General features: G+C 43.9%; 1 protein-coding gene across 1 annotated transcript in view; it reads left to right on the top strand.

Moving 5' to 3' along the window:
• The window catches only part of FKBP8 (FKBP prolyl isomerase 8), a 97,171-nt gene that overhangs the window by 1,894 nt on the left and 82,378 nt on the right, over positions 1–12,899 (top strand). Inside the window, exon 2 of the mRNA XM_029614426.1 lies at positions 3,424–3,757. Coding sequence (XP_029470286.1) covers positions 3,445–3,757 — 313 coding nt within the window. The 5' untranslated portion in view covers positions 3,424–3,444. The remainder of the gene's footprint in view (positions 1–3,423; positions 3,758–12,899) is intronic.

Genomic DNA, 12,899 nt, shown 5'->3' with positions numbered 1-12,899 from the left:
CGAGAGAGGAGCAGCCTGGAACTGTGCTCAGGGCTCCTATCCCCTTGCTGGGGTTGGAGTCACAAGATCATCCCGGTCCCGCTGGAAGCTCCGCCCCCACCCTGAGGTCATCGGAAGGGGACGGACCGAATTACCTTAAATTGGAGGAAGCTACGGCGCACAGCCGAAGCCGCGCGCCAATGGGGTGCGCCCCTTCTGAAAATTTTTTCTTGGATTTATTCTTATTACATATGGGCAGGAAGAGGAAGGTTAAAATTTGGACCTCCTCTCCAGGGCTTCCGGTGAGAGGGCCGATGGACTCACATGTAGCAAGAGGGGTAAGTCGACCATCTCAAAGAACAATTCCAGAAATTTCATTTTCATCAGGATCCCCAGAGCCACAAGGGTTAACGCAGTTGTCTCAATCCAACATGGAAAACTCTAATCCTACATCTCTTTCAAGTTTAAATGGTCAAAGAGAACTTTTGAATCTTACTGGTGAAGGGTCAAATGTGATAATGAATAATGAAATTATAGGGGTGAAACTGGGAACTGAGCCACAGGAGGTGGCTCTGGAACCATTAGACCCCCAAAACATTACCTTAAGAGATGTATGGAAGGTTCTGGATAATTTACAAAAAACTCTGTCTAAATCAATTGAACAAAATAGAATGACTACATTAGAATTTAAAAATGAAATGGAGAAATATAATAATCGTATGACACAGTTAGAAGAACAAAGTAAAAGTTTCTCCACTCAGATTGAGGTGTTAAAAGAAGTAAATAATTCTTCTATTAAAGATGGTTTGATAACACATAGACAGTTAGAAAACCTGGAAAATCAAAATCGTGTTAAAAATCTTAGGTTTTTGAATTTTCCAGAGACCAGATTACTTTCTCCTATGGAGTTACTAAAAAAATATTTGGTAGAAGTACTAATCGGAACCAGAATCGGATCCGATTTCAGTTCCGATTCACATCTCTATAGATGTGAATCGGAACCAGAATCGGATCTGATATCAGTTCCGATTCGCATCTCTACGTACCTATAGCGACAATTGATGAGACAGCTATATCTAAACTATACTACATTCCTAAATCCAGATTAAGGTTGCAGGTGGGACAAGAGGAAATGGATATAGTTCAACAATCCCCCAACTTAACATCATTCTTGGAGGCCTCTCAGGATGATATCCAACTAAGGTCTACACTTTTGGTAACTTTTACTAGAGAGAGGGACAAAAATCTAGTCTTACAAAAGTATTTTGAAAATAAAGACCATATTTTCTGTGGTCAACGTATTCAAATATTTCCTGATGTTGCTAAAGCAACACAAGTTAGACGTAAACAATTTTTGTCACTGAAGCCTAGAGTATTAGCTATTGGGGCAACATTTTATTTAAAATTTCCCTGCAAGTGTTCAGTGTTATATCAAAGGAACAAGTTCATTTTCCAAGATCCCACTCACCTTGAATCTTTTTTAATAGATAAACAGACGGGTTGAGGAATAACTGCATAAAATAATTAAACTCCCATTATTTCTGTAAAGTATGATTACAGATTTCATTAATGTTTGTTTTCCTGTGAAGAGTGCCTCCCATAATGAGGACTAGATTTTCTTGCTACTGATTATTTATGGGATAAATGTTTCTTTGTATGTTTTGTGTATAGTAACAGAAAATTTGCTTTGTGTTTTATACAATGTAAATTGTTTAAAAAACTAATAAAATATAAATTAAAAAAAAAAAAAGATAAGAATGTATGCACCTGATGCCAGATCCTAACTCTCATTCCAGTTGCGTTACAAGTCCAAAGGAGGACAAGTGCTGGATCAAACAAAAGTTTGCAGGCAGAGCGATTGTTTTACAATTATTATAGTGTTTGAAGTGGCATTTTCATATGGATGACATTGTCGCTTAAACTTGCTGTTCTTGAAAAGCACAATGGGTGCTCTTAAAAAAAACAAACATACAAAAAACCCCCCTGAGAATTAGGGTATTCGGCATCACTGGGGGCAGAGCCTCATGGCAGCATGAAAGAGCCATGCTCTGCTGCTGCTCGTTAAGATTCCTTTTCTGTGAGTTTCCTTTTCAAACAAAATGCCTCATAAAAGCAAGGGGAAAGTGAGGATTTATCCCTCACACTCCTTACCTTCCCTTGTATTACTTTGAAAAGGTATTTTACAGAAGTCTTGTTGTTTTCACAAGAATCTCTCCCACCTACTAATAAGGTTTACTTTTTCAAAAGAATCAACCTGTAACAACGGAGGGGATTTGTCCACCTTCCTGGAATCTTCCACATATGAATTCATAGAGCAATGTTGGTTTTGTTTTTTTTTTATTTAGAGTATGTTTTGAGTTGTATGTTTGAAGAATTATTTTGAAACTATCTGTTTTTATTTATGGGTCAAATTGAGCATATTTCCTGATTTATCATGAGCCATTCAAGAAACTCTGGCTCTAGGAGCATCTTTTATGTTGAGATATCCTTGTATTGTTAAACTTATGGTCCAGAACAGTTAAAAGCCTATATAGACTTCGATGTTTAATCCGGTAGTGTCTTTTAATTTGGCACCCAATTAGTCATATATATTAATATATAATGTAGACTTGACATACTATGTTTTTTCCTTATTGTAATTTCCTTTGTTCTTTCTTTTATCTTGCTCCCCCCTCCCTTTACCTTTTGTGGTCTAATGGATATTTGACTGTTTTTTCCTCCTTTACTGTTTACTTTTTAATTGCTTTAATATCATGTTTCTGTACCAAAGTATATAATTTGATTTATAGTGTTAAATTTAGAAACATAGAAACATAGAAATGACGGCAGAAGAAGACCAACCGGTCCATCCAGTCTGCCCAGCAAGCCTTACACTTATTTTTTCTTATTTTTTATAAATAAAATATTTATAAAATATAAAAATATACTTATTTTTTATAAATAAAAAAAAATTAGAAGAAGTGTGGCTATTTTTATCATCTCCAGGATAGTTACCTTGGATTGTCGATTACTTGTCACCTCTCATGATCCTTATTGACATTCTTGAGCCATCAGGGATCCACCCCCTTTAGTAATAAACTTCCATTCACACCTAGCCCCACCATGGAGACTAAGTACTGCTTCTTTGCAATGCATCTGCATGTCAGAAGACTCAAATATGGCTGACCCAAAAGGTAATGAGGTCAGTTTTGTGTTGGAGAGAACAGTTGGCACTGTAGTGGAAAAACAGGATGGCATTGAAAGGTTCAATATTGGATGACACATCCCTAGGGGTAGTAGCTTGATAACATGTTTGCTACTTAGAGTATGAACAGTTCCAAAAAAGTAAGGACTAAAGGAAATATTGTAATTACAATTAGGTAAACAGAGGCAAAAGGAGATAAATGGTTTTGCTACACTTGATATAAATATTGCAAAATTGTTTTGTTTGCATCCTGTTTGTAGGTGTATCTCTCCTAGACCAAAATGGCTTCCATAGAAGAAGTTCCACCAGGGGTTGAAGAGCCATGTGAGAAGCAGATTGAAGAGACTGGCACTGATACTCAGCTGAGCCAAACCAAGAGCATAGCGTCACTGCTGGACAGCGGCGAGGACTTTGAAATTATAGAGGGCGCTGGTGATGAGGATGAAGATGATTTGAGCGAGCTTCCTCTCTTAGAAGAAATAGGAACTATAAAGAAGAGGAGGGGAGGAGGTGATTTTGAGTCACAGCAGTTAGAGAATCTAGAACAGACGGTGCTAGCAGAGCAAGCGACACAGGAGTGGTTAGATGTCTTAGGTAAGTAACTTGTCTTCAGCCAGTCAGATGGAATGTTTCAAGACCCCCCTACCATATAGCTCTTTGAGGCATTCTAGCATTTACTTCATCTGGACAGGTAAGAAGACATTAGCTTTACTTATCCAAGTAAGAAGACCTTAGGTGTTCCTTCTTATTAAAAGCTGAAATGGCTCAAACGGCTTTGCAGTAATAGGCTTAATGTATTCCTTGAAGCCAACTAACCTAATTGATCGTGCTGTCTTGCCTTTTATCATAAAACAAATTCTGGCAAGCACTTTTCCACTAGATGCACAATCAAGCTATGGAATATTTTGCCAGAGGACATGGTCAAGGTGACTAGCATAGCAGGGTTTAAAAGTGTTTGGCAAGTTCCTGGAGAAAAAGTCTATAAAACATTAGCAGCCAGTTAGACTAAAGAAAGCTATTGCTAACCTTGGGAGTGAGAAACAAGAAATAGATCTACTTTATGGGATCTACCGGGTACTTGAGAATCAGACTGGCCACTGTCAGAGACAGGATGCTAGGTTCATTGGACCTTGTTTTGACCCAGCATGGCAGATCTTGTGTTCTTAATTTAGTTAATTTTTAACTTTATTTGAAAGCCAAAATAATACAATAAAATCACATTTAATAAGTCTCTTGCCCTTTAATCCATTGTGCTACTAGTAACATCTTAACAGCTGGCAGAAGATCAAATGGTCCATCCAGTCTGCCCAGCAAGTTGCACATGATGGCAACTGCTGTTCCATACAGATCAATCTCAAGCTCTCTGTTAAGGGCAGCAACTGCCACTCCGTGCAGGCTATCCCCATTCTGTTAGGGCAACAACTGCTTCACAATTCAGATCACCCCCAAGCCTTATGTTAAGGATAGTAATATTTATAATCAAAGCCAAGCAACTACCAAACCATAACACAATTACTGCTAGCAACATTTTTACGGGGTGACCAGCCTTCTTGATAATTTAAACAATGCTGCCTGAACATGCTTTCCTTTTGGACTTGGCCATAGAAGCAGTCTGGTGCTAGGTAATCCTTTTTTCTCACAGGAGAAGCAGGATGGTAGTCCTCACATATGGGTGACATCACAGGATGGAGCCCAATCACGGAACACTTTTTGTCAAAGTTTCTAGAACTTTGACTGACACCTACTGGGCATGCCCAGCAGGGGTCCCCTCTTCAGTCTTCTTTTTTCTGTGCAGCAGTAGCCACGCGGGTTAAGGAGCTCTTCACAGGGGTCCCCTTATCGATATCTTTGCTCCGCGGTCGAACGGTAAGTTCTTTACCTGCTTGCGGTCGATTCCCGTCGAGTTTTTCTCTCGTGGCCTACCGGCCATCGACCGCACTGCGGCTTAATTTTGTCGAAGCCATGGCGTCTGGTTTCAGTCAGTGCCCCGACTGCACTCGAAAAATGTCCATCACTGACCCTCACACGGTCTGTGTGATATGTTTGGGGTCCGACCATGATGTCCTTACTTGCACCAAATGTGCCCAAATGACACCAAATGGTCGCAAGGCTCGGCTGGAGAAGATGGGACTTCTCTTTCGGTCAAAAACCCGACTCCATCGATAGCTTTGACGTCGTCTGAACCAGTGCCGTCTACTTCGCGCCAGCACCGGGAAACCGCAGCTGCTTGACCGGCTTAGACGACTCGGCAGGTGTCGAACCCCCCCCCCCCTCTCGTTCCTCCTCACGAAAAAGTCAGAGGAGAACATCGAGAAAAACATTGATACCGCCATCGTAAAGCTCAGGCCACTGATACAGGCAAGCCCTCTGCATCGACATCGTCTGAGCCACCGACGAATTCCCGTAGAGAATAGGCCCCATCCTCTTCTGTCTCTGGGTCACCGAGGCGTTCCCCCACCTGGACAGGTGCCGGGAGCCTCGATTCCATTTTCACCGGTGGACCCTCCGGCTACGCAGTACTGCCTCCTACTCTGGAACCGGGTATCCATGCCCCAGGTTTCCGTGAGGAATTGGATCGGATGATCCAAGTAAAGCACTACAGGGGTTCAAACCTCTATCGATGCCGGTTCCTGATCCGGCCACCAATCCGATTCCCATGGCACTTGCACCACTATTGGCAAGAATGGATGCGTTAATCGGTGCTCTTCCGGTGGATCCGAGGGAACCGATGGCCCTGATTCCTTCCTCACCGATACCCTTGTCATCGGAAGAAGAAGAAACCCCGATCTCCATTCTGCCCTCCGGAGTGCTGCCACTGTCACAACCATCGATGTCGCTGATGCCTTCAATTCCACCTCTGAGGCCGTCGATGCCTAGGCCCGGGCCTTCCGGAATAACACAGTTACTCCCTTCTGATGAACATATGGGAGCTGGTGATGAACCTTACGATCCTTGGACCGATGGTTCCTCCCAGGATACTTATGATCTGCCTTCACAGCCCTCTCCTCCTGATGAAAGGAAGCATTCTCCTCCAGAGGACTTGTCCTTTATCAACTTTATAAAGAAAATGTCTGAGACGATTCCATTCCAGCTTCAGACTGAAGAGGACTCTAGGCATCAGATGCTGGAGCTTCTCCAGTTTCTTGATGCTCCAAAGGGGATCATGTCTATCCCTATTCTTGGACCTTTTAAAGAGAAATTGGGAGCACCTTGGCTCTGTGGCACCTGTCAACCATAAGGCAGGTGCCACCTACCTAGTTCAGTCAGCCCCTGGCTTCCAGAGAACTCAATTAGATCATCACTCAGTGGTTGTGGAGTCAGCCCAGAAGAAGGTACGACACTCCAAACCTCCTTCTTCCATTCCCAAAGGAAAAGATAAAAAATTCCTGGATACATTTGGAAGGCATATATTCCATGGCTCAATGCTCATCTCTCGCATTGCTTCCTACCAATTGTACATGACCCAATACAACAGGGCCCTGTTCATGAAGATTCAGGAATTTGCTAAAGCCTTACCTCTGCAATTCCAGGACCAGCTTCATTCCCTAGCACAAAAAGGCCTAGATCAGTGATGGCCAACCTTTTGCGCTCAGTGTGTCAAAATTCATTAAAAAAAACCGAGCATAACTCGGGTGGTGTGTCACTTCTAGAAAAATCCATAATTTTGTGATATTTGTAGCTCTAATATTAATAACAAAAAGTTATAATTTTAATATATGTTCTGTATTTATTAATAAAGCAAAAACAAATAATTCTTTACCTTACCTGCTTAGTGACTTTTTTGTTGCTGAATTTCATTTGCTAAATCTTCAATTAAAACACTCTCTCCCCCCCCCACACAAACTCTTACTCCCCTGGATTTTCTCATACACACTCATGCTCTCACACTCACTGGCTCCCTCACACAAACACACACACCCAGGCAGGCTCCCAGTCATTCTCACACCACTCCCGCGCCATCCTCCAGGCAGGCACCAATTCATTCTCACACACACACCCCCCCAGGCAGGCACCTATGCATTCACACACATACACCCCCATGCAGAGTCCCTTTCATTCACATGCACACACTAAAGGCAGACCCCCCTCTTTTGCCAGCAACCTCAGAACCTCTCTCATTCCTCTGCTGCCACTGTCACTGCTGCCGCATGGCTATTGGGGAGGTGCCGATTGCTGCTACTGACACTGAAGCCCATTCTGCTGCCTCCTCTGTGCAGGCCCCGTGGGCTTCCACTTACTCCATGCTGATCTCGTACATTGTGAGATCCACATAAAGTGCTATTCTTGCACATTCCTAAAGATTACATGTGCCAATCACTAAAAAGTAATTTATTTTGTTTTTTACCTTTGCTGTCTGATCTTCGTTTTCTAATTGGTTGGTCGCAGGCTTTTTTTTCCCACCTTCCCTTTCTTATTTTTTTTGCCAATTCCTTTTATATTGTCTTTTTTTCTGGTTTTCTCTCCATCTTTTTCCCTGAAACACACAGGTTCTCATTCTCACATGCATTTCTCTCTCTCTCACACACATACACAGGCTCTCACTGTCACATGCTGTGTCTCATACAATCATTCATACACTCAGTCTCTCACTCCCACATGCTGTCTTGCTCAAGCACAGGCTCTCACTGTCACATGCTGTCTCTCTCACACACACAGAGGCTCTCACATGCTGTCTCTGCAAACATTCAGGTCCTCACTCTCACACACAATCTCTCAACTCATCTCATACACGCACACACACACACACACACACACACACACACACTCAACAGACCTTCAGCCTCTCTCTCACCTCTGGGCCTCCTCTTCGCGGGTCGCCGCAGGATGGGCTCTGCGGTGGCCCTGCTACCGGGCCTCCTCTTCTTCTCGGGCCGCTGCGACTTGAGATTCGCGGCGGCCCGTAAACACAAGCGCTGCTCCTCTTCTGCACACGCTGATGCTTCTCCTCCTTCCTGCCCATGTGGCTCCGGCAACGTTTACTTCCAGGGACCCAAAGGCAGGAAGGAGGAGGAGCATCAGTGCGTTTAAACGCGATCTTTTTCTTGGCCTTGCCGATCTGCCTGTCGCTGCGCCCGGGGGCATTGAGGGGATAATAAAAAACTAGTTTAAAGGGTCGGCGCAGCCAATTAAAAAAAAGGCTCGGCGCAGCTGATAAAAAAAAAAAAAAAAAAAATTCCCGATAGTCCACAAAACGCTGCGCGTATCAGCAAAAAGTCTCTGTGTGTCACCTCTGACATGCGTGTCATAGGTTAGCCATCACTGGCCTAGATGCTGGCAAACATGAAGTACGTCGGCATACGATATCTTCGGCACTGCCTCCAGAGTATCGGTGGCAGGAATTAGTGCGAGGAGATGGGCCTGGCTAAAGTCTTCAGACCAGAGGTACAGGACAGGTTAGCTGACTTGCCCTGTGCGGGGGATAATCTTTTTGGAGAAAAGATTTAAGAAGCAGTGGCGCAGTTCAAGGACCACCAAGAGACTCTGTACCAGCTCTCCTTACTGCCTTCTGATCTCTCTTCCAAAAGATCTTTTAGGAGAGACTCCAAGAGACAAGTCTACCGGCAAAGGAGATACTATCCCCCGGCGTCCAGGGGTCGGCCTTCTAAGCCTTACCAAAAAGGCCAATCCAGGCAACCTCGAGTACAGAAGTCACAGCCAGCCCCTCAGCCAGGTTCAGCATCTGGCTTTTGACTCCTTCCTAGAGAGCAGTACCCAGCCTCTACGTCCGGCTATTTGGTGACTGTGTGCCATGGTCTGGAGATCAGTGAGTACTCGCTATAGTAACTCAGGGTTACCACCTCAACTTTCTCTCTGTTCCACTGGATTCCCCACCTCGGTTGACGTGGGGAATATCCGGCCACTCATCACTCCTGGAGCAGGAGGTCTCCCTCCTCCTCCAGTCCTGAGGAATAGAGCCAGTGCCCCTCTCCCAACAGGGGCAGGAGTTCTATTCCCGGTATTTCCTGATATCAAAAAAGTCAGGTGGTATTCACCCAATACTGGATCTTCGCACCTTAAATACCTACAAAGAGAAAAGTTCAAGATGGTGACCTTGGGTTCTCTTCTTCCCCTTCTCCAAAGGGAAGACTGGCTCTGCTTTCTAGACCTCCAGGACGCTATACACACATTTTAAATACTCCGACACATCGCAGATTCCTGCAGTTCCTAGTAGGCCCAAAACACTTCCAATATTGAGTGTTACCATTCAGCCTAGCATCTGCCCCACAAGTCTTCACCAAGTGCCTCGTAGTGGTTGCTGCCTTTCTCAGGAATCAGTGTCCACGTCTACTCCTATCTCAATGATTGGTTGATCAGGGCTCCCACTCAGCAAACTGCACTGATGTCCCTACGTCTCACTTTGTATACCCTGATCTCCCTAGGGTTCCTCATAAACTATCCAAAATCCAGGCTAGTCCCTTCTTGAACCCTATCGTTTATAGGGGCCGACTTGGACACTCTAAAAGCGAAAGCCTTCCTACCTAGGGATCGAGCTCTCACTCTCGCTTCTCTGGCCCATCGACTGTGATCTCCACTATCTCACATGGAAAGTGATTTTTCTTTTGAAGATCACATCCGCTCACAGAGTTAGTGAGTTACAGGCCTTAGTCACCTACCTGCCTTACACTAAACTTCTGCATAATAGGGTAGTACTCCACACTCACCCTAAGTTTCTTTCTAAGGTAGTGTCGGAGTTTCATATTAATCAATCCATTATACTACCCACTTTCTTTCCCAGGTGACATCAAATCCAGGAGAACAGACTCTGCATACCCTTAAGAACATAAGAAAATGCCATACTGGGTCAGACCAAGGGTCCATCAAGCCCAGCATCCTGTTTCCAACAGTGGCCAATCCAGGCCATAAGAACCTGGCAAATACCCAAAAACTAAGTCTATTCCATGTAACCATTGCTAATGGCAGTGCTTATTCTCTAAGTGATCTTAATAGCAGGTAATGGACTTCTCCTCCAAGAACTTATCCAATCCTTTTTTAAACACAGCTATACTAACTGCACTAACCACATTCTCTGGCAACAAATTCCAGAGTTTAATTGTGCGTTGAGTAAAAAAGAACTTTCTCCGACTAGTTTTAACTGTAAACGTGCTCTAGCTTTCTATCTAGACCACAGCTGCCCACAGAAAATTCACTCGTTTGTTTCCTTCGATTCCATCAAATTGGGTAAACCTGTGGGTAAGCAGACTCTCTCCTCCTGATTAGTGGACTGTATTTCCTTTTGCTATCAGCAGGCAGGCATTCCGCTTCAAGACCATGTCAAGGCACACTCTATCAGGGCCATGGCAACATCAGTAGCGCATCTACGCTCGGTGCCACTTGCTGACATCTGTAAAGCTACTACCTGGAGCGCTCTCCACACCTTCGCAGCCCATTATTGTTTAGACAAGGCTGGTAGACAAGATTCCATCTTCAGCCAGTCTGTGCTACGCAAGTTATTTGCGAACTGAAGTACCAACATCCTTCCACCAACCCGTTCAGGATGCCCTCTACCAAATTCCACCCCAGTTGTTGTGCCTGTGGCATGTCTTTGGGTACATTTGGTTCATTACTCGGGCATCCTCAGCTCAGTACTCACCCATATGTGAGGACTATCATCCTTCTTATCCTGTGAGAAAGCAGAGTTGCTTACCTGTAACAGGTGTTCTCACAGGACAGCAGGATGTTAGTCCTCACGAAGCCCGCCTGCCACCCTGCAGTGTTGGGTTCGTTTATGTTTTCTTATTTTATTTTTCGCATGTACTTTTTACTATAAGGAGAGACTGAAGGGGGACCCCTGTCGGATGCAGGGTTGGTGCCATGCCGGGCATGCCCAGTAGGTGCCAGTCAAAGTTCTAGAAACTTTGACAAAAGTGTTCTGTGATTGGGCTCCATCCTGTGATGTCACCATATGTGAGGACTAACATCCTGCTGTCCTGTGAGAACACTTGTACAGGTAAGCAACTCTGCTTTTCCAAATATGTTTTTCTGTGCCCTGGACTGTAAAAGTCAGGGCCCAGCATTGACTGTTGTCTGAATACAGTTCCCCCATCGTCAAAGGGAGAAAGATGTTGTAGTTACGTCAAAAGTATCAAGTCTAATTGGGCTGTAATTTCAAGTGTCTCATAAATAATTGGTTTGTTCCACAACCTACCCATCAATTTGTGGCCTCCATTGTGCAGGCTGGTCACTCCACCTCTATACTGGTCACCCCAAGCCCTATGTTAAGGGTAGTAACTGCCACTCCATGCAGGTTACCCCAATCTGAAACATTGCACCTAGGTTTAATATAAATTATCCTATTTCTTCATTTCCATCCTTTGACCTCTAGGGATCCGCAGTGCTTATCCCATGCCCTCTTGAATTTCATTATCGTTCTTGTCTTCACCACCTCTTCTGGGAGGGCATTCCAGCCATCCCCCACCCTCTCTGTGAAGAAATATTTTCTGATGTTGGTTCTTAGTCGTTCCCTTTGGCCTCTAGTTCTACAGTTTATTTTCGTAATAGAAAAGATTTGATGTCTGTATCATTTAAAGCCTTTCAGGTTTCTGAAGATCTCTATCATATCTCCTCTGCACCTCCTTTTCTCCAGGGTATACATATTTAGATCTTTCAGTCTCTCCTCCGAGGTCTTCCAATACAAACCCCAAACCATTCTGTTTCCCTTTTGGAGATATAGTCTCCAGAACTGAACAAGTACTCCTCTTTGGCGAGGCCTCACCTGCTGTACAAGGGCATTATTGCTTCTCTTTTTTTCCTGCTGGTTATTTCTCTATGCAGCCCAGCATTTCTCTGGCTTTAGCCACCGCCTTCTCACTTTGCTTTGCTTTCAGATCTCCAGACACTTATTACTCCAAGAGCCCTTTCACGGTCCGTACACAAGTATTTCACCCCCCCTGTCGCATATGGTTCATTTTGATTACTGAACCCCAAGTGTCTGACTCTGCACTTCTTGGCACTGAAACTAAGCTGCCAAACTTTCAACCACTCTTCAAGCTTTCTTAAATCATCTTTTATTCTCTTTACTTCTTCAGGTGTGTCCATGCTGTTGCAGATCTTAGTATTATCTGCAAAAAAGACAAAACATTTCCCTCTAACTCCTCTGTAGTGCCATGCAAGAAGACATGAACAGAATTGGTCCCAAGACTGATCCTTGAGGGATTCCACTTAACACCATTCTGTCTTCAGAATAGGTTCCATTTATCATTACCCAGTGTCTCCTGTCAGTTAACCAATTTGTAGTCCATTCCATCACATTGGCAACCACTCTTAGTCTTCTCATTTTATTTATGAGCCTCCTTTGCAGACTGTATCAAAAGCTTTGCTAAAATCCAAGTAAATCATATCATATATAATCACCCAGTCACAAAAATCAATCAGATTTGTTTTGACAGGACCTTCCTTTGGTAAAATAATGTTGCCTTGAGTCAAGCAATCCCCCAGATTGTAGATAGTTCCCTATCCTGTCTTTCAGCTGTAGCCAATAATTTTCCTACCATTGAGGTAAAGCTAACCAGCCTGTAGTGACCATCCTCCTCCCTGCTACCACCTTTTGTGAATCTGGACCACAATAGCTCTTCTTCAGTCTTATGGCACTATTCCCATTTTCAGGAATGTATTGAGTAGGTCTTTCAGCGGACACGCCATCTCTGAGCTCCCTCTGAGTTTCCTCATCCATGCTGTTGCAGATCTGGCCCTATGGCCTTGTCCTCTTCAATTTTCCTCTTCTGTAAATGGGGATGTC

Source organism: Rhinatrema bivittatum, chromosome 8 (genome assembly GCF_901001135.1).
Source record: "Rhinatrema bivittatum chromosome 8, aRhiBiv1.1, whole genome shotgun sequence".
Lineage (NCBI taxonomy): Eukaryota > Metazoa > Chordata > Amphibia > Gymnophiona > Rhinatrematidae > Rhinatrema > Rhinatrema bivittatum.
The sequence above is the reverse complement of the archived record's forward strand: the minus strand, read 5'-3'. Positions and strand labels throughout refer to the sequence as shown.